General features: G+C 36.6%; 2 protein-coding genes and 1 pseudogene across 2 annotated transcripts; 2 read left to right on the top strand and 1 right to left on the bottom strand.

Moving 5' to 3' along the window:
• Positions 1–37: 37 nt before the first annotated feature.
• LOC105668514 (uncharacterized) lies at positions 38–12903 on the bottom strand (annotated as a pseudogene).
• Positions 12904–14131: 1228 nt separating this feature from the next.
• LOC136998804 (uncharacterized) lies at positions 14132–16666 on the top strand. Its single transcript, XM_067352015.1, has 2 exons — positions 14132–15034; positions 15114–16666. The coding sequence occupies exons 1-2, from the start codon at positions 14776–14778 to the stop codon at positions 15167–15169; spliced, it is 315 nt and encodes a 104-aa protein (XP_067208116.1). The 5' UTR covers positions 14132–14775; the 3' UTR covers positions 15170–16666.
• Positions 16667–23213: 6547 nt separating this feature from the next.
• LOC136998400 (uncharacterized) lies at positions 23214–25628 on the top strand. Its single transcript, XM_067350975.1, has one exon. The coding sequence runs from the start codon at positions 23609–23611 to the stop codon at positions 25133–25135; it is 1527 nt and encodes a 508-aa protein (XP_067207076.1). The 5' UTR covers positions 23214–23608; the 3' UTR covers positions 25136–25628.
• The last annotated feature ends 1159 nt before the right edge of the window (positions 25629–26787 follow it).

Raw genomic sequence — 26787 nt, forward strand, 5'->3', positions numbered from 1 at the left:
TAACGAAATATTACAGTAATATTGCAATGTAATAAATTTGCAATAATGTATTGTTATTGCAATCTTAGAATAATGTTGCATATATTTTTATTTATTCGGACATTTATCTGTCCGATTTTTGAACAATCAGTTCAATATCTGAATTCCCTGTGTTGAGGTCGTATCAGAAAAATTAAACTGATAAAAATAATTACTATGTCTTTAATCTTACTAATCTTTGCAAGTTTCATATAATCATCATGACTAAAACTTAAATACGAGATAGATTTTGCAACGCGCGTCGCATAGCGGTAAACGAACAAACTAGCGATTATCGAATATTGCTATTGCAATGTTATTGGAATGTTGCTGTCACATTCTCATGAAATATTACAATTACAGGTTGCAATAATGTCTCAACAATATTACATTGCAACTTGCAAGATTGTAACATTGCTGCAATGTAATTGCAATGTTCTGTGCTGTATGGGTTAGGTTAGAGACAAAAGATTAGGTAACAGTTTGTATGTACTGGTATTATAAACAAGAACTAAGTGTTATCTGTTCTAGCAAAGTGCATAAGAAGAAATTCATATAAAAACTTTTATTATAATTAATAAAATTAATAAAACTTTTTTTTTCAGCCGTATTTAGCAATGGATATTTTTCTACGGATTTATTAAGAAACTGTATGTAAATTTGAAATTAAAATAAAATTAATATATAAATTGCAGAATAAATATTGTTTAAGATTTCTTTAAAAAATAAATCAAAAGGAATTAAAGGAAAAATAAAACAATTAACCCTAGTAGCACAACTCTATTGGCGCAATATTGGCTATAAATTGGCTATATTGGGTATAAATTAATTTTCCATATTGGTTTAATATTGTAAGTAGACGCTCTCTCATTTTCAACCAATATTGAATTCTAATATTGGACCAATATATTAATTTTATTTTTAACCAAGATTGGCTAATAATACATATCCAATTTTTTTACATTGGATATAGATCTGACCAGGGTTGGGAAAGTTATTTTGTAAAAGTATCTAGTTAAAGTTACAGTTCTTTTCACTGAAAAAGAACTAGTTACAGTTACAAGTTACTGACTCTGAAAAGTAACACGTTACAGTTATAGTTACTCAAAAAGTAACGAGTTGTTACTTTTCAGTTACTTTTTTGCAATAAATGTGCACTACTATTTTAAATATAAAAATCTTACATTTCAAGATTTATTAACTTATTATATACTACATAGGTACTTAATTTTGTGTTATATTATTTATATCTAATAAATCACACTTGTTTTAAACTTAAAATAAAAATACATTTAAAATATTAAATTAATTAATAATTTAAAATAAATTATTATACACTTAGAATAAAAATTATAGGATTAAATTTTTCAGTTTAAAAATTAACGAATTTCACACAAATAGTCGTAACTTTTCAAAAAATCGTAGACTTATGTTTCAGTTCTTCTTAAAGTCTCAATTTTATGCTTATATGATAATCATCCTCAAAGATAATTTATTATTGGGTGGCAGTGCATTCTTTAAATGAGAATTTGTTTATTTTTGTTAAATTTTAAAATTAATATCTATACGTTTATCCGTCTATTTATTTAACAAATATCGAATCTACATTTAATATGACAAATTTTATGACAATTTTGTGGAGGTAAAAGAATTAAAAATCACATCCTTAAATACACCGATAAATTTATTATTTTATAATAATGTGTCACAATGTGTACAATGTGTACAATGTGTTACATTACAATATATAATAAAATTATTTTTTAATATATATATCCAAAATTTTAATAAAAATGTTTATTAATTTTTAAAAGAATTTGATATTCAATTATGTCATCGTGAAGATGTCTTCTTTGTGGCGTTATTACAGAACCACCGACGCTGAACATTCGTTCAACAGATGCACTACTCGGAAGTGCCGTGTTGTATTTAATAAAGAGTTTTTTAATTGCGGTATAATCATTTAACATACTGATATTGCAATTATTTGATTTTAAGAATCGATGCAATTCTTCTTGTGCAGACTCGACTTCTTTTGTTTGCTGGTTAAAAGCAAAAAAGTCATCGTGATCGTCGAGGTTTTCATCAGGATTTGGGGAACTTTCATTAGAACGGATTCCTAATAAGTCTTCTAAATAATTTTTAGCAAGTTTCCTTTCTTCTCCATTTATCCAGTTCAACTTGAATTTTGGGTGCAAACAACTTGCGATGATTAGTTTTTTTTTTTTCAAATAATGTGGAAAATCTAAAATTATATGTTCAGAATCAATGAATAAATATTGTTTTGTATTAAAAAATAATAAATACATGCGTGTTAATTAAATTAACAAATTACCTTTTATCTAAACCTTGTTGAATAGCTGTAATTAGTGACTGGCAATTAGTAAATCCACTTTTGTTGAGTTTTTCTAATTTTTCTTGTAAAGTTTTTAAGATTGGTAATAAGTATCCCATATACATCCCTGACTCACTTTGTAGTATATCTAAGGCTTGTGCCAAAGGTTTCATTGCCTAATCCAAAAACAAAACAAAAATGAAAGAAATTCACTAAATGTATACATAATACAATCTATCTATAGACGTACCTGACAATATTCTTCTATAAATTTAATTTCGTTTTCTGTTAGTCTTTGCAAATTGCAATAATCCAGACATTTATTAATTTTTTCGGAATCATTTTTCAAAAGTGTTACTAGTTGCAGTATAGAATCAAAAGTCGAGTTCCATCTATTAAAATGAAAGATAAAAGTATAGAAAATTATTTATTCTAGAAAAAATACTTATATTTGTACGCAAAGTTGAATGAAAACGTAATGAGAAATAGAAATAAATATTTTGAACAATGTGATTAATATTGAAAGATAGTAAATATGCGATTAATTTGATCGTAGAAGTGGTGATAATTGTAATGTTTTTTATTATTGTGTGGAGAGTGTAATATAATCTGCGGTATTTATATACAAGCCAGCAAACCGAGTGGCTCGTATATAAACACCGCAAATATTATTATCTTTTCAATATTGATGAAAAAACGTTATGACTATAATTAATTCTAAGATCAAATAAATCTCATATTTACTATCTTCCACAATAAAAAATTTTTTTACCTGGTAATAACGGGAGTTTTTAAATAGACACCACATATTTTTTTTATTTTATCAGCTACTTGTGTAGACTGATTCTGTTTATTCCATAATTTTGTTAGTTTAGCAAATGTCAATCTGTATAGTTTCTTGTATAAAACGTTACTATCTATAACTTTCTCGGAATCTTTTACTGTGACAAGATTTAAAGTGTGACTCACACATCTGTGATGAGGCGGAAGAATAAGCGAACTTTCTGTATCCATATCTTCTACATCATCCATAATTAAAAGATCACTTAAATCGTTAAATTCTACAGTAGTAAGTGTCTCATCATCATCCTTTTCGAAACTTCTAAAAAAAAATATATATTTTATTTATAAATTATATTAAAATATCTTATATGTTAATTATATTTTGTTAATTATATGTTTATTATTTAAATATATTTTAATTGTTTCAGTTAATTATTTGTATTATATGTGGGAAAAGAAGTGCACGTGAACGAGGTGGATGTCATATTTATTTGCGCCATTGTTGATAATTTTATTCAATTGCCGAGATTTGATTTCTATAGAAAAAAATAAGAGACAGAAAGACGCAAAGAAACTATCTGTACACCATTATCTAATAAAAGCATTTATCCGTTCGTAATTGTCATAAAGAGGTAATTTTCTGAAATCCTAATATCTCTTGACGCGATCCTACATATATGTTAATTATTCTTTGTTTTTTGTAAATTATATTATATTAATATAAAAACTTACATTAGCAGTGTAAAAAATATTTAAAAAGTATACAAAGTATATTTTTAAAACATAAACTCTTACCGAAAAGCTTTAATAATATTTATTTTGGATGTGATATTCGAGAAAAACTGAGTTAATTGCACGAGCTAAAACATCGTATGTATGTTTGCCTTTCATCCTACGACAAGCTAATGCAGCCGATTCCCTTTCTAAAGTTTCAGGATTCACCCAATGAATAGTTATTCCTAAGTAACTCCTACAAATTTAGATTTTTATTTATAAGACGTAAAAATATGAAAACAATTACAATTTAAAGAAAAAAAAAAATATAAAATAATATTACTAACCTTTTTGCTTTGCTCCATAAATCTGCCGTTGTCACAACTATTTCTATTTCCGTCAATTTTTTTTCAAGGGCAGTTTTCATTTTAAAATATGTTTCACAAATTTTTTTTCTTAATGTTTTTCTACACATTATGCGGATTTGTGAAGGAAGTCCAATTCTAAGCAAATTAACGAATGCTAGACTATCTACAATGGAAAGAGGTTGAATGTCTTCGATAATAAAGCGCAGTATAGCTTTATCTAATGCTTTTTGAGTAACTGCTGAATTCCTAGAGCTCCATCTTTCCAATATTTGACATTTATTTGGACCAATATTATTCAGAGAATCTTTATTTTGACGTTTATTTGATAATTTAACTTTTGTCTTATCTATATTCTTCAACAGGTGTGAATGTTTTGCCTATAAATTTTACACACATATGCATATACACATACAGAGAGAGAATGAGAGAGAAAGAGAGAAAGAGAGAGAAAAGATAAAAATAATATATTAATATAATACAGATAGATCTATCAAGACTAAAATATCAATTTTAAATATGTACATAAATAATTTCATAGAATAGAGAAATAATATTATAATAAAAACTTTTTTGAAAAGTAAAAAGAATTTTTACAAAAAATCTCACAAGAAAGATTTAAATTTGCAAAGCTAGTACAGTGTTAACATTTGTTTGCATTAAAAAAACAGAATTTTCATGCACATTTTTTTTCAATTTAGACAATTAGTAATTAGAAATTGTCTAAATTTTCAAAAATTTGTAATTTAGACAATTCCTAATTGTCTAAATTGAAAAAAGTCGATAATATATTCAAGCCATGTCATACTTTGATACCTACTCTTTTATGCATATTTAATTCAAGGTTGAATGTAATTTTCATTTAATTGTTTCTTGAAAATCTAAAAGTTAAATTAAAAAAATTAAAAATATAACTTCCTAATATTATTTAATTTTATTATATGTTATGTGTTTTTAATTAATGTCTATTTATTATTGCAGTTAGTTTTATTATTCATATTTTAGTATTATAGTTAATAATATCAATTTTTATGCAAAAAAGAAACTAAATTATTCCTTCAATTTTATATAAAATAAGAAGTTTATGGGTTATCATATTCCTTATATTGTATATATAATTTGTACAGATCAAATTTATTAATTTAAATAAAAGCTGTATTAATTATTATTTAAATAAGCAAAAGATTTGAATGTATAACACCTTACAAAACCAATATTCTACAGTGAACAAATTATTATTCGCTTATTATTTATTATCACAATTTTCAATTTATATTTATTTTTTAAGACTACTAGAATAACAATTATATTTAAAAAGTGACTAAATTTGATGGGAGTACGATAACCCATTGTTGCGAGTCTTTCCGATCGCAACCGTAAGTTCGAGATCCGCTTGGGGAACGGGACGTACTGCTTAGAGGTGTGGAATAACTGGACGCAAACCTTGCCTCGAACAATTTATTTAATCACTCACAAACCGCCAGGACGGTGTTAGATTTCCGTGAGCCGTGTACGGACACGGGGAAACGAGTCGGTGTATTCGCGTATCGTAAACTGAATCCGTCGCTGCTTGCGCGCGACTGTATTTATACGAATCGGCAATCAAGAGTTTTGTAATATTATTGATATGTTATTGTTGATATTTCTCGGATTGCTGATTCGTGTCACCTTGAATCCGAGGTTGTTTCTCTGCAGCCTCATCGTTATTCTTTATTTGCTAAATAATTCTTTCTTAGTATTTTTATTTTGGTATTTAACTTAATTAACCTTATAGCGACACGTTGTGTTACGACACACAACATCCCTCCCCCGCGAATGGAAGGAAATGTAGGTACGGAGTTTCCGTGCGGAGTAGGCGGTGCGAGTGTATAATTTTACAGTTAGTTCTTGTCCTACCGTCTACCTATTATTCCGCAGTAGTCTTTCTTTTTCGTAATAATAGTATTGCTCCTATGCCTAGTGCTAATACAATAATCACGATGGCAAGCGAACTTGTGACCACAGGATACAAAGTCAAGGGTTGAATAATTTTTCCCTCTGTTAACTCGTCGTCTACTTCTCTTATTTTTTCTCCCAAATCTATTAATTCCCTTGAATTTTGTATCATCTTTTTCAATTTTAACGGTTTGATTTCCATGCTCGTTTCACCATTAGTTATACCTTCTATTTTTCCCGTTAGATTAAAACGTGGTATATATGCCTGAATGTTCGGGCCTTCTATTATTGTTCCTGTGTTCAGGGTCATGTCCTTCGCAATTATTTTACAATTATTTAATAGAGTTATTCTACCTGTTCGTGTGATTTTGGTCTGTATTTCCTTATGGTTTAAACAAGTAATCATTACGTCTTGTTCGCTGTTAGTCGAATATAACCAAGAATTTTCCTTCGTTAATGCTATCCAAATAGTTTGGTTAAAACTTACATACTTATTTCCGCAAATTGCCCTTTTTGTCAAACCTACATACAATTGTACTTCACATAACGCTCGAGGGTTAATATTATATATCGGACTATCCGATTTACATATATATTTCTTGTCTATCTCAATACATTTTTCTAAGTTTTCTTCGCTTATCGCTAGATATACGGATAATTCTAAATTTACAGCAAACAATTGTTGGTTAATCTCGGTAAATACAAATATCCCGCGTTGGTCAGGGACAGGTAAAGGTATGGCTTTTATTAACCTGTATTTTGGATATGTTACAAGTGGCAATTTCAACGTTACAAATATAGTCTCATTCTTAACATACGAGTTTACACTTGTAATTTTTTCAAACGTTGACCAATCACTTACATCTAGCTTGAGAGGAAAATACGTTCCGCGTGGTAAATACGGCGCAGCAGCCCGCATTTCGGCGAAAATTCGTTCGACGGGTAATAGACTCGGATTCAACATTCCATGCGACGCCTGCGTTAAGAAATCATACACATTTTGAATATCTCTGTCGGAATCTGCTAGCATTCTGTCGAGTAATGCACAGTACTCGTTGATTTCTTCACGTTTGATGATTAATAAAGTACCATTAAAAATGCGTGCGTCTAAGTCGTACAACAATTCGTTATTTTCGTCGATCGTCTTTTCCAAATCGCTTATGTGCGCTATTGTAGAGTTTAATATTTTTAATTGATGCCTCGTGACATGATTAAAAGTACTCTCGCTATTTTGCAACAGTGTTAATTGCTCGTTGATGCGTTTCTCATCTCCGGCATCCATAGTGCCGAATAAATATTTCGCTACCTTTCCTATCCCGTCAATTAGACCGCGTTTCTTCTCGTTCGGATTTCCGTAAACTCTTTTTAGTTTCTTCAATAATGCTGTTATTCTAACTTCGTCTTTTCTAATTAATCGTAGTAAATTCGCGAACTGACTCTTTTCTGCTCGTGTAGAGTGTATCGTGTTCTTTGCGCTTTCCGCTAATTCTAGCCATTCTTGTACACGAATATGTCGTTTTCCTAATGCCGAAATATCTACAGTTATCACGAACTTCCAATATGATTCGATGACGTTAATCTCACCTACTTCTTCAAAGTATATTCCTGGTTCGTGTGAGAATCTTTCTATCTCCACGGCTAAATTCGTCTCGGTTTTCGTTGCTGACATCAGAGTTCCAAGAAATATAATGCACCTACAGAATAAACTTTTCTTTAACTGTTGTCGTCATAACTTATTCTACTGCTTAATATATTCCGTCATATTTTTATTCCTCCTTTTTTTAGTTTTCTACAAATAATTTTAGACGGTTCGCATGCACCGTCATCTCTTTCCTCCCCTTTTTAATAGTGTAGTTTACTTCCGAATTCCTTTTTACTATTACGTATGGCCCGCACCATAACGTTTCTGATTTCTTTGAACGTCCTCGTCGTAACGTTTCATCATATAATAACACTTTATCACCTTCCTGGAAGATGACTTGATTAGCCCGTTTGTCGTAATACCGTTTAGCTTTTACCTTTTTTTATGCTTTTCCGGCAACCGGTACGGTCGCGTGTTGGCGGGCGCCGTCCCCGGCCGCGTCGCGATCTCGTGTTTCATCGCCACGGTATGAGTCAGCGGTTCTCCTTCTATATGAAAGATATCGCTGTACTCTTCACAAATCTTTGCTATTGCCTTTTGCTCTTCCTTATTCAAATGTTCAATTCTTAATGCGTCTCTTATTTTCTCCAAACGAGACATTGGCTTATCTGTTGCCTTGTTAACTTCAGTATTAAATACTTGAATTCCTGTTTCCGCTTCTAACAATGTTAACTCTACGTGTGGAGTCTGTATGTCTACCGGCTTATCGGTAGTGTTGATTACGCTTATGACACAACCGTAATCTTGAGCTGTCGTCACGCAACCTCCTATGATAATTCCCGGCTGCATTTCCAATGCATGCACTATTCCTGTCATATTTTTATTTGTAGTGGCGGATATTATGGTCTCACTTCGTAACTTCAATGTGACTGGTCGGCACGGAAATAGTTTAAATTTGGTGTCCCCTATCGTTAGTCGCTTAGTGGGGTAGTCCCATTTCATCACGTGCTTTTTAAGGAAATCAACTCCTAATATTCCTTCATGACTTATCGGAAAATTGTCCTTCACCACATGCATTTTATGCGTAATAACTTGCCCTTTCAATAGTACGTGAGCCATTATCGTGCCCAACGTTTCGGCCTTCTGTCCAGTAGCGCCTATTATCATTATCTTTTCATCGTAAACTAAAGTTTCTTCTTTTAAGGTTTTCAATTTAATTAAAGTTATTGCAGCTCCTGTATCTACGAGCATAACTGCCCGTGCTGCTCGAATTTCTTGCATAGGTACTGCTATTAAATCTAGATTAAGTTCGGCCTGTGCATATTCGCCTACTGATGCTATCTGCAATGTTTTTGCGGGTCGTGCTGTTTTTATGTTTGCCTCTTCTCCTTCGCCTTGCTTGGCGTTTTTCCTCGTTCGGGCGTCGTCCTTGTCTGGCCTTCCATGCAATGACCAACAGGTATCTTGATTGTGCCCCGATCTTTTGCAATGTTTACAAAACATGTTCATCATGTTGACCTTCTGGCCGCTAGCTCTCGGTAATTGATACCGGTTATTATAATTATGAAAGCGTCCTATTCTGCAATCACGCCCTTCATGACCCAATTTGCCGCATTTGATACATTTTAGTATCTTTTCTCTTGCGCCGTTATTATTACTGAATTTGTTATAATTCCTATTTTCGGAATACGGACTTTGCAATTTTTCTTCAGCCGTCGCTATCGCAATCGCCTCTTGTAGCGTTTTGTAATTGCGTGCGCGTACTATAGTTTTAATGCTTTCGTTTAGTCCGATTTGGTAGTTTTGTAGCGCTAAGTTTTGTATAGTGGTCTTTATTGTATTTTTCTCCATGACCGTGAGACTTTTTCCATCGATCATCGCTTCGTAAAGTTTCATCGCGAGCTGATCTGCTCGTGTACCGAAAGCTTGGGCGTTCTCTCCATGCTTCTGCTTTAGCGTGTTAAATTCAATTTGCAAGTGCGTTATACTCTTATGAGTTGTATATCCTGCTTCTATTTCTCGTTTTAATTGCACGAACGTTTGAATATCTCTTGTTTGAAAATCGAGCAAGACCTTTCCCTTTAACTTAGTACACAGTATCGCCTTCAGCAACTGTAATTCTTCCAAAGGGTCTATACTTTCCACCGCGTAAGTACTCGCGCTGAGGAACTCTTGTATTTTAGCCTGTGACGTTCCGTCAATCTCTGGGATTAAGCTTCGCGCTTCTTTTAGTTGCATATACCCATGCATGGCTATCGGCCTATTTCGTATATCCGACATACCCCGTCCGTATGCTACATCCGCGTTATCAGTTACGCGCCTAGTAGTCAGTGGTACATTCAATTCTCGTTGGCCCGGTATAGCTAAGAGCCGTTGCTGCCACTCTTGCTGTTGCCCCCGTACGTTTTCTATTTGTTCGTGGAATTGCTCTTGCATTTCGGTCAACTGTTGTCTTATTTCGCGCACAAAGTCCATCATTGTATCTGTTAGCTCTGAGTTTCGCGTCGCGTCTTCAGTTTTTGCCCCTGCGTTTTGCGTCATTTCCTTTCTTAGTAACTCAATATCCCGGTCGATTTCTGACTCGGTAGTCTTCGGTAATTCTTGATCATTATTCATTTTTACTTCGGTGCGGAACTCGTCTGGGTCGAAAACGCAACTATCATAAGATGTGAGTGCGAACTCACTGTATTCCGATACGTGACTCGGAGTTCTACTTGGCAGATGCCTACTTTGTCGCGGTTTTTTGTCCTCGCGAGTAGCTTTCAAAGCACTGTCGAGCCCTAGCAATGTACGATTGCGCTCAACGGTTGGTTTTTTCGAAATGGTATCTGTGTTCGCGTCTCCGGTACTTTGCTTCTTATTTCCAGTTTTCTTTCCTGTCGTCTTACTACGTTGTTCGCTTACGCTCAACGCTCGTTGATCTTGGTTGCGGATCAACCGAGATTGGTTTGGTTGGGATTCTACGATTACGCGCTTTTCCTCTCCGTTCGCGGAACTATCTAACGCCTCACTATGACTTCGGTCGTCGTTCAACCAAAATTGGAAGCCTAATTTCTCTCGTTTCCCGGACATTCGCTTTTTCTAATATTATTTCTTATTATCGACTTACATTAGGCCGCTCGCTCGCATGATGCACGCTGCTGGTTAGCTGATCCGTTGTTGAGGTAGGTCGCGATCCTTGCCTGTCGTCGTCCTCTCGGGTTACGCTGACTCAGCTTGGTCGTTGCTCCGCCAGGCACCTTTCCGCCGCTTTGTTGCCCGGACTGTCGTCGCCTTGTGAATCCAGGCGATTTTCCACACTGCCTTCTCACCTCACTTTTGTAGCTCCAGGTGATAGATTCTCTCAGTGGTCCCTCTGTTACCACTGCCGATATCCGATCATCGGGTGTCCAGAATGAACTTCGGTAATTGCGGATCCCACCGCTGCCACCAAATTTATGTTGCGAGTCTTTCCGATCGCAACCGTAAGTTCGAGATCCGCTTGGGGAACGGGACGTACTGCTTAGAGGTGTGGAATAACTGGACGCAAACCTTGCCTCGAACAATTTATTTAATCACTCACAAACCGCCAGGACGGTGTTAGATTTCCGTGAGCCGTGTACGGACACGGGGAAACGAGTCGGTGTATTCGCGTATCGTAAACTGAATCCGTCGCTGCTTGCGCGCGACTGTATTTATACGAATCGGCAATCAAGAGTTTTGTAATATTATTGATATGTTATTGTTGATATTTCTCGGATTGCTGATTCGTGTCACCTTGAATCCGAGGTTGTTTCTCTGCAGCCTCATCGTTATTCTTTATTTGCTAAATAATTCTTTCTTAGTATTTTTATTTTGGTATTTAACTTAATTAACCTTATAGCGACACGTTGTGTTACGACACACAACACCATAAGTACTAAAAATAATCTTAACTTTACACCAAAAATAAGAATTTTTCAATAAAAAATGTATCAATATTATAAAAATAAAAACTTACATTTATATGTTTTCTTAAATTTGCAGTTGAAGTTTTACTTGCATGAATAATTTTCTTGCCAATGCAAATTTTACATAGAAATGCCCAGTTTTTTTCGTTTCCAAGATTTTTCTGTAACTCGAATATTTCTGCATATGCTGGCCATGGCATTTTACATTCTTTCTCCGAAGATTGAGATGCCTCCTCATCCATTACCTGAATTTTTTATATTTAAAACTGTACACAATTCACTGTTTGAAACGTTACGTTTAAACATTATGTAGTGCTATCCCATGAGCGCAGCACGTGGTATGCACAATTTTATCCTCCGGACTGCGCTAGGAATCAGACGCAATAACACAGCGACTTACCTCAACAACATTTGTTATGAATAAAGTTTGGACACTAGCTCTGATGATTGCAATTGATCGCAATTGATCGCAATTGATCGCAATTGATAGGATTAGATTGTTGCTCGATTTTAACATTAACCGTCGTCTTGTCTGTTATACTGATATATCTAATATGGCATCATGTTGACACGCATTCACATACTAAGAGGCCTTTATGACTTCTCCACACAGAACGCGGAAACGGTTGCCGCGCGGCAAGAAACAACGCATACCAATAAACTTAGCTTTCAGAAAAACAGTACACTGATTGGCTATTGCGTCGCTTCTTGCCGCACGACAACCGTTTCCACGTTCTGTGTGCAGAATCCATTAGATTAAGGGCCTATCCAGACAAACTTGCATAATCGCATAAACATATGCATAAGGAAATTGATTGTCCATTTCCTTATGCATTTGCTTATGGACCAATCAATTTTCTTATGCATTTGTTTATGCGACTATGCAAGTTTGTCTGGATAGGCCCTAATTCTTACAATTAATACAACCGTATATAGAATATTAAATTAACTGTTAGATTAGTTACTAGTTACCATAAATATGTAACTAAGTTAAGTTACAGTTATAGATGAAGAAAAAGGAACGAAGTTAAGTTATAGTTACCAAAAAAAATAACTGTAACTGTAACTTCGTTACAAGTAACGAGTTACTTCCCAACTCTGGATCTGACTTTCAATCATGTAACTATTCTCCTAGGGTAGAAAGATGAAAAGTGAAAACTTTTACGAAAATTCGACAATTCTATTTATTAAATCACGTAAAACTTTTCACTTATTATGTTTCCGTTATAGAAGAAAAGTTACATGATTGAAAGCCAGTTAATAGTTTATAGTTACAAAAAGTTTATATATGGTTCAATTTTTAATTCTTAACTTTATTGAAAACTTGTTTTTTTTTTTACAAAGTTTAAACATGTACAAAAATAATATAATATTATATATTAACATATAATAATAAAGTTTTATAGAGTTAAAAATTTAAAGTTATAGTTAAAGTTTTAACAATATAAAGAATTTGAAAAAAATATAATAACTAATTGATATAGTTACTCTTTGGTATAGTTACTGAAATAAAAAATTTTTTAATTTGTGGATTTTGCTCTCTCTTTTCTTCCTCCTTCTCTGTCCCCACTTTCTGCAAGAAACTTCGAAATTTTTTGAAGAATTTCACTTCTTGATACGTCTTGTAATTTTTTTGAAACAATCTCTAAAAACGAAAAATATAAATAAGTTTATTACTAAACTGTACGTACAAATTTTTGATTCCAAACTTATTTCTTAATTGTTAATCTTATTTGTTATTATAATCTTATTTGTTAATATAAGAAATCTATATGCTTTGTATTAGATATTCAGAATGAAAAAAATATAATTCTTAAAATTTAAAATTATATCAATTATATCAATGTATTTATATATATATATAAACATATATAGAGCGATATATGTCGACATATTACTATAAATTTCAGTAAAAAAATAGAAAAGTATATGTTTCATATGTATTGCATTTTTTATGTAAAATTAAAAAAAATTTTTTTCAATTTTGTTAGTATTTTTATATAAATTTTTAGAAATATTTTTATTAATTAAAAAAAACTTACCAAATACTGCAGCAGCAACTTTGGTTGCAGAAAAGTCACGCTTTTTTTGTTTACCGCAACCACTAAAGTGTATTGAAACAGTCTTCTTCATAAGCAACTTCATTACTGATGGCACTAATTCCTTCACTGTTTCTCCAGAAGCAAGGTTGAGATACTTTACCTAAAAATAAAAATTATTCGCAGAACAAGAATATTTGTTAAACTTAATAAAAATTGAAATTTTTGAAATAGACTAATAGTTTTGAATGTTATGTAACTAATTTTTTAATATTATATTAACATAATTAATAATAATAATAATTTTTTGTGTTTATTTCTTCCTTTAATGGCAAATATAATCTAATATAAAATATGCTCTTGTATTATATTGGAATTATGTATATAATTTAGTTTAGTAGGTATATATATATATATTTTTTTTTGTTTTTTATTTTTTTATGTTTTCTTACCAAAGATATAAAGTCTTCCTCAGAATTTATCAAACATTGATCAATTTCATCAGTAGTTATACTATGCCGGTTCTAACCCAGGGGCAATGAGGGGGGGTGCGGGTGAAGAGGGGAAGAGGGGTATCAGATAACAGTGGAGGGGGTAATGACGTCATCGTTTTGGAGGAGAGGGGGTAATTTAGGAGTGGTGGGGGGTATCAGATAACAATAATTCCTGGAAGTGGGGGATTTCCGGGATTCCCGAAAGAGATAAGATAAGGATTGTTAATACAAACATGAGTCGTCGAGAGATAAGGATTCCTGGAAGAGATAGGGATTCCGAGAACTGTTTAGATCCTTTGGTTTTTCTCTGCGCATCAAAGTGGAGCGCCATGTTGTCGGAATGTATCATTGTTAAAGGATTCCGAGAACTGTTTAGATCCTTTGGTTTTTCTCTGCGCATCAAAGTGGAGCGCCATGTTGTCGGAATGTATCATTGTTAAAGGATTCCGAGAACTGTTTAGATTCTTTGGTTTTTCTCTGCGCATCAAAGTGGAGCGCCATGTTGTCGGAATGCATCATCGCAATGTTTATACAATAAGGGTATATAAGGCCCGCGAAGAACGAGTGGTATAACAGTCGAAATGTTCATCGCACTCTCGGATGAACGCGATATTCTCAATTTAACAGCAGCGGAGTTAGAATTTGTGCCAAAGGTGATTTTATTAAGCAAGTTTGCTCGGTTCGTGGACCAAGTGTGGGAGAAACTTCCGGAACACGTAAGAGTGGACCCGGAAGTGCAGGGTTACCGTCGGTGCAAGGAACATCACAATCAACCGTGGCAGCGCGACCACATCGACGGACCCGCGCCATACGTTAAAGATTGCACTCTGTGCGAATTAGGTGAGAAAAATATCTCTAAAAATAGAAAGTGAGAAATATTCAGCGAGTAGATATTTAGGTGTATTGTAAAATGTTTCAGGATCACCACGATGCGACAGCCGAGGAGTCTCGTCGAACTCGCCAGGAAGGTCATAAACCAGAACGTCGCAAGCAGATACCTATTGAGCGATCTACCGCTTCCGGAGAAGTATATTCGACAATTGTATCAGACGTATGGTCGGGATCGCTTCGAAAAATTGTTATCAAAATGTAAGACGCAAGTCGAGTACTTAGGCATCGTACAATTGATGTGTTATGTCGATGCCGACGAAATGTCGGAAATGTTTGTATGCGAATATTGAAATAAAAAATTTTTATATTTAAAATGTAAGTTTTTTTTATCATCATCCCGCTGTAGTAATATAAGAGAACGCGTCGATTGTACCGACTTATCGCGAGTCAAGTTACACCGTTGTAGCGGACCATTTAAATAAACAATTTCAAAAGTTTTATTAAAATAAACTTATTCATATTAAATAAAAATAATTTGAATTATTATATATATTCCTGTGCCTCATCTTATTCATTGACCTATCCTACCGCGAGATAAGCGACAGATCATATGTCACGAGGATCGTATAACTGAGGTGGAATAAAAGTCGTACGATATAAATCATTTTTTTTCTTTTATTTACGACGAATGATATAGAGTGAAATAATTAAGTTATACATTAGTAGTATATGGCAGGTATGGGGCGTCACAACAAACCCCCACCACCTACCCCATATTTGACCCACTGACCTACATTTGGTCTGGCGTCAAAACAAATGACGTCACAGGGAGGGGAGGGGGAAAAGATGGCGGCAGTGGGTCCAACATGGCGGACGTCTACAAGATGGCGGCTGTTGACAAGATGGCGGCTGTTGACAAGTGATTTTTATTTTTCGGAATTGAGAAAATCCAAGCTGGGTTCGAACCTGGATCGCTGGATTTCTAGTCCTGGTCCTAGTCTGCTGGGCTACCTATACATCTAATGATAGTAAAATGGTGTGTCGTATTTATGGCTATGGGACCTGGCAGGGAAGGGATGTATATATGGTGGGACCGCGTCTATATGATGTACCCCGGACTCTCTGGCAGGTATGGAACATATAAACAAACGGCGTCGCACAGTCGCCTCTAGTCTGCGAAGGGAAGGGATGTATATATGTTGGGGCCGTGTCTATACGAGGTACCCCGGACTCTCTGGCAGGTATGGAGCATGTAAACAAACGACGTCACACAGTCACCTCTAGTCTGCGAAGGGAAGGGATGTATATATGTTGGGGCCGCGTCTATACGAGGCACCCCGGACTCTCTGACACGTATAGCGAACAAAAGAATGACGTCGCAGCGACGAATGATCATGCGACTTTTAGTTTGATATTTGGTGTGATGGTTAATGGGTCGAGCGCGCGATATTGCGTGAACGGGGTGAGCGTCAGCCACCCGTTTTCGCAGATTAAACGTGCTGTAAGAATTGACGATGGCGAGTGGAGCGTGCAGGAACATGCAAAAAGGGAAGGAAACAAATGCAAGAAATGAAATACAAAAATATGTTTATTTGCAACAATTTTTCTTAAAAGTACATGGTCGAACGTTATAGACAAAAATATTTTATTTATTTGGAGAGTATTCAGAGAGTCAGTGGCGTAGCTAGGAAAGAGTTTCGGGGAGGGCTATAGCTTTAATTTGTTACAAATTATCACTATTAATTAGACACATCTGCACGGTATATTACCCACACTTAGCGCGACCCAGAGCCAACGACGGGGACGTGATGGGTTCTGGCTCCATTTTACTTTTTTTTTGTTTTTGAGTAATTTTATTTTTTTTAATTTTTTATTTATTATTTTTATCTTTTTTTTGTTTTATATTTATATATATATATATATATATATATATATTTTTTTTTATATAATTTTTATGCTATGTTCACGACTTTATTCATTTGAGTTTGATTTTAAAAACCAAATTTTATATTTAAATTAAAACAAAATTGTAATAGAACTGTGAATGTTTTTTAACATTGAAATTTTTAACATTTAACAAAAAAATTTAAACGTAGAATGCCAATTTTTATATATTATACTCGTGTGAAGTTAATGTTATTACAATCTATAATTGTATTCGACGATTCTTTTTAGTTAAAAATTTATTAAGCAAAATGTCATCATCGACATGTAGTTCCCGATGAATGCTCATTAAAGCAAGACCAGTAAGTCTCGTTTGTCCAGTACTATTTCTTAAATAGGTTTTTAATCTTTTTAATGTTGAGAAGCTGCGTTCGACTGTTGCTGTAGAAATCGCTAAAGTTGCTAATATTTGCAGTAGTGTGTGCAAATTGGGCAAAAGTCATTGTCGGATCTTTATTGTATAAAAATATTAGATTTTATTTCCACGGAAATAAAATAACTATAATAAATAATAGTCGGAAACTATATTAAACTATAATAAAATAAGTCGGAAAAAATATAAACTCGATGAACTGTAAAGGTAGTAAAAGATTTTGACGACTGGACTACGAAGGAAAGCGAGGCATACGTTTCTGAGTGAAGCATATTAAATGCGTGAAACAGCATATATGACAGAAATTCACTTTTGTGATCAGCTATGAAATTATTAAAATTATTAAGAATTTCGGGGGGGGCTGCAGCCCCCACAGCCCCCCCCCCTGGCTACGCCACTGCAGAGAGTCATAAACAAATCCATATATGCAAGAAAAATGTACGTTCGTATAGATTACAATTTTCGCTGCAACTTGATTATCCGTACAATTTGATTGAAGTAAAGTGCAATTAATTCTAAAAATATTATTTCAAAGTACGTATCGAGAAATGTTAAATCTTTTAGTTGCAAACGTACATTATGTTGAATATTGTGACAATTAGTGTTTATAGTGTGTTTTACAATGTTACTTTCGATGAAGTTCTTGTTGGGTAAATTTACCTGTATTTCATTAATAAGATATTTAGAGCAATCATTAACACTGTTTGCGATTATATTTAACTGATTTAAATTAGCGTTTACGCAATCGAGTAAGTTTTCCAGTCCGAGAAAAGTAGTCTTTTGCATTGCTATTGCGTAGGAATATGTTCGTGGTTTCTTCGGAGTATGGATGATTTCTTCTGCAGCCAAGTTACTTCCCGAAGAAGGCTCTTCTTGCTCCTGATATTTCAATAGCAGGGCTCTTGCTCCATAGGTGGTGGTGAAATTTATAATTATCTTCTTGATAATAATAGAGTTAGACTTAACACTATTTCCATTTAAATAATCAGTCATAAGTTCCATGTTTTCTTGAAATTGCTGCCACTCCACCATGTTGAAGCAAATACCCTCGGCTCCCTTGGAAGTAAATTTAACAGCGGGTTGGAAATCAAACTCGTCATCGTTGATTGAAGTTTGCAACCCAACATGAATTTTTTTCGTATATGAGGAATTGAGTCCGTAAGTGGTGTTGGCTAACATCATATAATTTTGCTCAAATTTTTCTTCATTGAAGTATCTTGCTTCGGAAACGTTACCGCGCACTTCGTGATGTTCAGAATTTAAAATTTCTTTGCGTTTACTCATGATACTAGTTTTCACGTAGACACAAAATGAAATACAAAAATGCTGTATCTTCTTTATTGTTGCTGCTGTTGTTACTGCTGCTGCTGCTGCTGAACCCGCACGTTCGAATGTCAGAAAACGAATGATTAAAATTTTCCCAATCGCATGGAGTAGAAAATCGGAAAAGTAGTGGGAAAATGCGTGCGCATAAAAATTTTGAGTCATCTGATTGGATACGATGTTTATTGCTTCTACATTTTCTCGAACTCTCTTAAAAACGACCGTTGATAAAAGAAGGAGTAAGGACATCGGTTCGTGCGCTGTTACATCCTGCACAGTCTCGCATTACAATTATTCGGAAAAAAATCAAAGGGTACAAAAGGAAGAGAAACTGAGGACTGAGGAATGAGAAAAAATTAAAATATTGCAGTCAACGGAATTTTTACGAGCTTTCATCCTAAAAAGTTCTAAAACTATAAATCTCCAATCCGATAAAATTATTTATTTACACTTGGACCCTGGAAAAATTACATTTTAAACATATGGGATCTAAAGGGTTAGACAAAAAAAAGATCGGAAATATCCGTACCGTTAAAAAAAGAAGCAATTTACAATAGGGTAAGCATATGTAAACCTTTTTATATTACACGTGAAAGTTTATTACTGTGAGTTTTCGAAATTAAGTTTTGCTCACGTACTAACTCTCAATTAAATTGTAAAAAGTTATAAAAAAAGAATATCGTCCGAAGGGTATTTTTTGTCTGATAAACCCTTCGAACACTAAAGTAATATACATTTTGTAAAGTTGCCGCCAATGTGCGGAAATCTTTGTGAAAGATGTACAACTTGAAACCGATTGATCTTTTTGATCCGACTGAAGGTATAAATAGGAGGTTTGAGACGGGGAAAAATTGCATTTCAAAATTCTCAGTGTAGTGGACAACACGCGTCGTGTTTCTTCGTATCGTGAATTCGGGCAAGATTATCTTGAGTACGCGAAAATGGTTGAGAATTTAAGAAAAACCGTCGAGACATGCTTACTACTGTCACGCGCTTTGTGCGGACTCGATGTGAGCAGATATTTATCGCTGTTATCAGACAACGATGAAAAAAATTTTGAAGTGTTTGCGAAATTTGCGGGGGTGTGTCCTAGTGCAGTGCTAGCGGTGCTATTTCGCTTGGGGCATTTTGCCTCCTATCAGAGACTTGTAATCTACGCGGGTGAAATTATCGAAATGAGAAGTATTTTCGGTGATGGAGAAGTGGAGGATGCGGGTGGGCATATAGCTTTTCTATTATTTTATTTTCATCGATCGATTTCGGAAGCGAGTGAAAACGGTGAGTTTATATTCCAATTTTTATTATATATATATATGTATATATAATTTTCAAAAATTAAAAGTAAAATCTTTTAGGAGTAGAACATCGGAACGCATCGCCTCGCAGGATCGCGGGGGTGAGAGGAGTGCAACGTATTGCACGCCCTGAAGAGTATACTCCTCCTCACGGAATAAGGCGACGGGCTGATACTTCACCCAAAGCCGGACCCTCACGTGAGTCTTATCACACATTCTTTTATGAAAAATAAGCATTTCATATTGGTAAATTTTTTTAAAATAATGAAATATTAAATGTTTTTAGGGCGTGCACGTATCGAGCTCACACCTGAGTTACCTCTCGTTAACTTGGATAGCGAGAGCGAGGAAGAAGAAGTTGGAACTCACGAAGTGAGTTCATTTGACGAGGAAGAGATTTTTTCACCAGGTGAGTAATGAGAAATTTATCGCAGTAAGAAAATGGATAAAAATTTTTTATCCGCTAAAAAACAATGGTGAATTTTTTAGAGTTTAACCAAGAAGGTGAAAATACAATAATAATAGAAGATTCGGAGGAGGAGGAGGATGAGGATGATGATGATGATGAGGTACAAGAGGAAGATATGGGGGAGGAGCTGAGTGGAACGGAAGAACAGACTCTAGAGGAACTTTTGAGGGAAAGAGGTAAATACAATTATACATTTTTGCATAGATAACGCTTTTTTTTTCATACTCGAATACCTTTATTCTAACCGGACGAAATTTTTAGGAATTGTTTTCCCGGAAATTTCTTACTCGCCGGAATATTAGTGATCAATGATCAACACGATCAACGGTGAACAAGAAAGGGAATAATCCTGTATAAAGGTGAGAGAATTTAATATGAAATGTATTACTATTTTTAATTTTAACAACGCGTAAAATTCGAGTATGGAAGTGTAAAAACAATAATTTTAAAGATAAACTAATTCGTTTGTTTTTGATTTTTCCAGTTCAGTTTGGTGGAGGAAGGGGAGGAATGGAAGAAAACACGCAGCAGCAGCAGCAGTCGGCGGAAAATCAAGCCGAAGAAACCGACGACAACGAGATAGGAGTTCGTGGGGAGGGGAGACTGAAGAGAGAAGAGGATGAGGAAGCGTTGTTTCCGGAGAATCAGGTTGGTGCGCCGGAACAGATCGCGAATCATAATGGGGATAATTTTAATTATTTAGATTTAATAAGGGAAAACGTGCGTGAGTTTAGAAATTTCGGTGTAGTAGGGAGAGAGGCTGGTTTTCGCCTTCGATCATTACCAGAGGGGGAGGAGGTTTACGCGTGGTTAGAAAACGCGTTTCGCGAGCTTCACGCGTACGCGGTACTTTCCTGTGTTCCCGGTGATTACATCGGACTTAGTTTCGATTCCCCGAATCTTTCACACGGGCCCGCGGGTATTTCGTTCCGACCATCTCGTGATTTGACTCACGAGAATATCTGGAACCTCGTGAGTTCGTTAGCTCAAAGCTCCGGGGGCTTGAACGTAGCGCAAGAATTCAATATCCACGTTTACCGTGTCACACCTCCTACGGGTCGTGCGGGTAATGCGCTTGATATCGCTGGTAAACGCTCGATTTTAACGATATCCAACTCGGATAACTTATGTTTTCCTCGCGCACTCGTAACGGCGCAAATTTACAATGAACGTGGTAATTTACGTACGGGTAGCCTACAAGAAAGATGGAACGCCGTGAGATACCGTCATTCCTCGTTACAACGTGAGTTGGCACGTGATTTAACGAGGAAAGTCGGTATTACAATTCCAGAAGAGGGTTGCGGTATTCGCGAAATCGAGCATTTTCAGCAATATTTAGCCGCGGAAAACATCGCGATAATGGTTTATAGCGCGGAAACTTTTGGTTACGGGGGTAAAGTCTTATTTGATGGAAATGCGATACTAGCCTCACTACATCGCGAACCGGTCGCGTGTTTAAACCTATTACATCACGCTGAATTACGACATTACAGCGTTATTTTAAATTTAAGAGCCGCCGCGGGTAGCCGAGGTTATTGTGTACCGTGTAACGTCGGTTACCGCAGCGATGTAAGGGGACACCGATGCTCAAATAAATGCCCTCGGTGTTACGCGGTACCTTCGTGCGAGCGATTCGACGCGGAGCGTATTCATTGCGAAAATTGTAATCGCGAATTTTTCAATCACGCGTGTCTTGAGCATCATCGTGCGCAAAAATCATACGATGGGCAATCGTCTCGTAGCGTTTGCAACACCGTATGTTTTTGCGAAGAATGCGGTCGTTTAATCGAGCGTAATAGACAACACGAATGCGGCGTGACTTACTGTTCAACGTGTCGTTCTGCCCAACCGTTGAATCATCTTTGTCACATGCTTCCTCTCCCTCACAAAGCTAATTTCCGTACTAACGACACGGAGCATATTTTGGGAGAGGGAGGAGAGCAACAACAAAACGCGGGTGAGTGCGTACTTAAAACAGAAAGTCGCGTCGCATTCGTGTTTTACGATTTCGAGACGCGACAGGATGACACGCTTCAAGGTACCGCGAGTGTAAATATTCACGTACCTACACTTTGCGTCGCGCAGCAGATTTGCGAAACGTGTGCCGAGATTGAGGATACTTCGGTGCGCTGTCGGTGGTGCGGTATTCGTGAATACATATTTCGTCGTGATCCTGTAAAGGAGTTTGTAAATTTCGCGACACGTCCGACTAAATATTTTAAACACATAATTTGTATAGCTCATAACGCGAAAGCATTCGATGCGCAATTTATCCTACGTTATATTGTTGAGAGCGGAACCGCCTTAGAACCGCGGGTAATCTTAAACGGGACGAAAATTGTAGTACTAACAGTGGGACATACGAAATTTATCGATAGTATTAATTATATGCCAATGCGTTTATCGGAGTTACCGAAGGCTTTTGGTCTGACGAATACTTCGGACAAAGGCATTTTTCCGCATTTATTTAATACCAACGATAATCAGTCATATGTCGGTCCGTTGCCGGATATTCGATATTATTCACCCGATAGTATGAATACGAACGAGCGAGAAAAGTTTTTAGCGTGGCACGCGGAAATGATTCGTACGAATTATGTGTTTGATTTCGAATGCGAGATATTGCGTTACTGTCGCAACGACGTGAATATTCTGAGACGCGCGTGTATGTCTTTCAGAAAGATTTTCTTGAAGTGCGGTCGCGTGTGTCCGTTCGAGGAATGCACAACCATCGCTTCCACGTGTATGAGGGTTTTTAGAAAAAACTTTTTACGTGAAAGAGAAATTGGAATAATTCCACCGGCGGGTACAGACGCGCGAATACCCAATCGCGGAAGGCGCTTCAGTGGCTGGTGTGGAAGGAGCGCGAGCTCGGACATAACATCACCCACGCAGGACGCACTCGGGAATATCGTCTGCAAGACGGCACGCTAGTCGATGGTTATTACGAGTCGGTGGAAAACGGTATAACACACTATCACGTGTTGCAATTCCACGGTTGTTTTTGGCACGGATGTCCGTCGTGTTTTAAGATTAATCGCGATAGGGAACTAACGGTAAACAACGAACGCGGCGATACGATTGATTTGCGTTATGAGCGCACCATCGCAACAACGTATCGTCTTCGAAGACGGGGGTACTCGGTGATAGAGAAGTGGGAATGCGTCTTTGATCGCGAAATGATGGAAAATAGGGAAATGCGTGAATTTTTACAAAATCACCCGATGATAGAAATTGAGCCGCTCAACCCGCGCGATGCGTTCTACGGTGGACGTACGGGGAACATCGTGACGCGGTACGAGATTACGGATACGGAGAAGATACGTTACGTGGATGTGTGTTCTCTGTACCCGTACGTACTGAAGATCGGGGTTTTCCCGATCGGACATCCCACGGTGTACGTCGCGGAGGAATGCTCGACTCTAATTGGCATAGGACCGTGTTACAATTTTGATTCCGTCAAAGGTCTCGTGCGTTGCAGGGTACTCCTTCCGAGCGATCTCTTTCACCCCGTATTACCCTATCGCGTGCGTGGAAAGCTACTATTCGCGTTGTGTCGCAGTTGTTGCGAAACATTTTCACACGAAGAATGTACCCACGAGCCGTCCGAGCGAGAATTCGAGGGTACGTGGGTATCGCTTGAATTGCGCAAAGCCATCGACAAAGGTTATCTCGTAACGAGGGTTTGTGAGATTTGGCAATACACCACAGCTCGCTACGATCCCGATACACAGCAGGGTGGATTATTCACGGAATATATAAATACATTTTTAAAATTGAAACAAGAAGCCAGCGGATGGCCGAGCGAGTGTGAGGATGACGTGTCTAAAGAACAATATCTTCGCGACTACGAGAAAACCGAGGGTGTCGTTCTCGATAAGCAAAACATCGCGAAAAATCCTGGTTTGCGCTCGGTCGCGAAGCTATGTTTAAATTCTTTTTGGGGGAAATTTGGTCAACGATCCAACCTGCCGAATACCGAGATCGTAAAAACTCAACAGCGTTTAGCGAGTTTACTCACGAGTCCTCAGCATGAGATAATCGAAATATTACCCGTAAACGAAGAAGTGATGTATGTTTCGTGGCGACTGCGAGAAGAGCTGGACGTACCCTCGCCTCTTACTAACGTGGTTATAGCGGCTTTCACGACGGCACAGGCGCGTCTTGTATTATACGAATATTTAGATAAATTGGATCGTCGCGTTTTATATTACGATACCGACTCGTGTATTTACGTGAGCAGCGGTGTCTCCGATGAATACGAAGTGCGTAAAGGTAATTTCCTAGGCGATATGACGGACGAACTCGAAAGCTATGGTCGCGGTAGCTATATCGAGGCGTTTGTATCGGGTGGTCCGAAATTTTACGCATACGTGGTTCGCACAGCGGAAGGGCAAACGCGAGAAGTTTGCAAAGTAAAGGGCATAACTCTAAATTTCGAAAACTCACGCTTAGTTCATTTTAATAGTATTAGGGAATTATTATTACGTAAAGAGCGAGAAGGTCAAGAGGAGGAGGAGGAAGGAACGGAGTCGGCAACGGTAGAATCGCGTTCGATAAATCTACGTTTCAGAGCAATTCGACGTACAGCCTTTCACGAAATAATAACACGCGACGAAGTGAAAGCTTGCACACCCGTGTTGCTAAAACGTAGATTTCTCGACAGTCGTTGTTCCGTCCCTTATGAATATTTATCCGAACGCTAATTGTTATTTCACGATGCTGTTCCTTCGCTCTATTTTATTATTTAAATAATTACACGCATGTTTTCCCCATATATGTAAAGTTTATAAATTTTTTTGTAAAAAGTAAATAAAAATTGTGTTGTAAAAATAGAATAAGAATAGGCTAAGAAAATGATAAAATTATAGAAAAAAGTCATGTAAAGATTTAAGAAATAATAAAATTGTTTATATTTTATATCGTTTTTGCTTTGTATTTATATTCTGAAAAAATAATTCTCCAATGATTTTTCTCCAAGTTTATTTTCCCCTTTCTCTCTCTCTCTCCCCACATACATTCACGTAAAACGACTATTTTTGCCCAATTCTTTCCGTGGAAAGCAGCTTTTCATTGTGGGGGAGTATCATAAGCTCATGAACTCACTCCCCCGCGCGCGCAGGCGCTGACGCGAGCAATTCCGCTTGTTCAGCATTTACGCTTGTCCAGCTTCTCCGGTCTGAATCAGCTCGTAAAAGACCGCCGCGAAGTACGCTGGCGCGCGCGCACCTCCGCCGCGGAGTGCCCCCTGCCGCGATGGTAAGCTTACTTCATCGTACCGTTACACGGCTTTTTTTATGTTAGTGAAGACACGAGCGGTGTTCATTTCACAAGATGGACGTACGCTGGAAACATCCCTGGACGGCTATTGTCAGCGGTCCCACCGGCTGTGGTAAAACGGTCTTTGTAAAATCCTTTCTCAAATATTTACCCGAAATGGCCGATGTTTCTTTTGAAAGAGTCTTATTTTATTACGTCGAATGGCAAGACGCATATCGTCAACTACAATACATGTTTGCGAAAACAAAAGAGAAAGTGGGAGGACATGGAAAAGGGGAGGGTAAAATAAAGAGAAATATAATCGAGTTTCGCGAAGGGCTACCGCAAACGGACGATTATTCTTGCGATCCTTTCGCACCAAAATTGGTGATAATCGACGATCTTATGAGAGAATCATCCTCGTGCGACGTAATCGTGGATCTTTTTACAAAGGGTAGTCATCATAAGAATCTCAGTGTTATACTCATCACGCAAAATCTATTTCACCAGGGACGCGGACAGCGCGACATATCTCTTAATTCTAACTACATAGCCGTCTTCAAGAACCCGCGCGATCGCGCTCAAATTCGCCATCTCGCGCGACAAGTGTACCCCCATGACCCAAAGTTTCTAGAAGAAGCATACTTTGACGCAACCTCACGCCCTCACGGATATTTATTACTCGATCTGAAACAATGGACTCCGGACAAATATCGATTTCGGACAAACATCTTTCCCGACGATGCGTTGCATTACGTCTACGTACCGCGCAGATCATTCTCAAGCGTATAAAAAGTATGTACTTGCGTTCGCGTGACGTCAGTTGCGAGAGACTTTCACACGATGAAAGAAGCGGTAGCAGCGTTAGACAGTGCAACGAAAACCGCTAAACGTTCGATCGGAAAGAGAAACGTTTGTCTTCTAGAGGCATTGTGTCATCTGAACAAAAATCAACGCACCTCCTTCCTGCGAACCGCGGATGAAAAATTTATTCGCTGTATTTGCGAATGCGTTTTCAACACACTTAATGGTAACGTTGCGCTCGAATGACGCGAAAAAAATCGTCTGAGCAAATACAAAACGGCGCTGCGTCGTATCG

The sequence above is a fragment of the Linepithema humile genome, chromosome 3 (genome assembly GCF_040581485.1).
Source record: "Linepithema humile isolate Giens D197 chromosome 3, Lhum_UNIL_v1.0, whole genome shotgun sequence".
Classification (NCBI taxonomy): Eukaryota; Metazoa; Arthropoda; class Insecta; order Hymenoptera; family Formicidae; genus Linepithema; species Linepithema humile.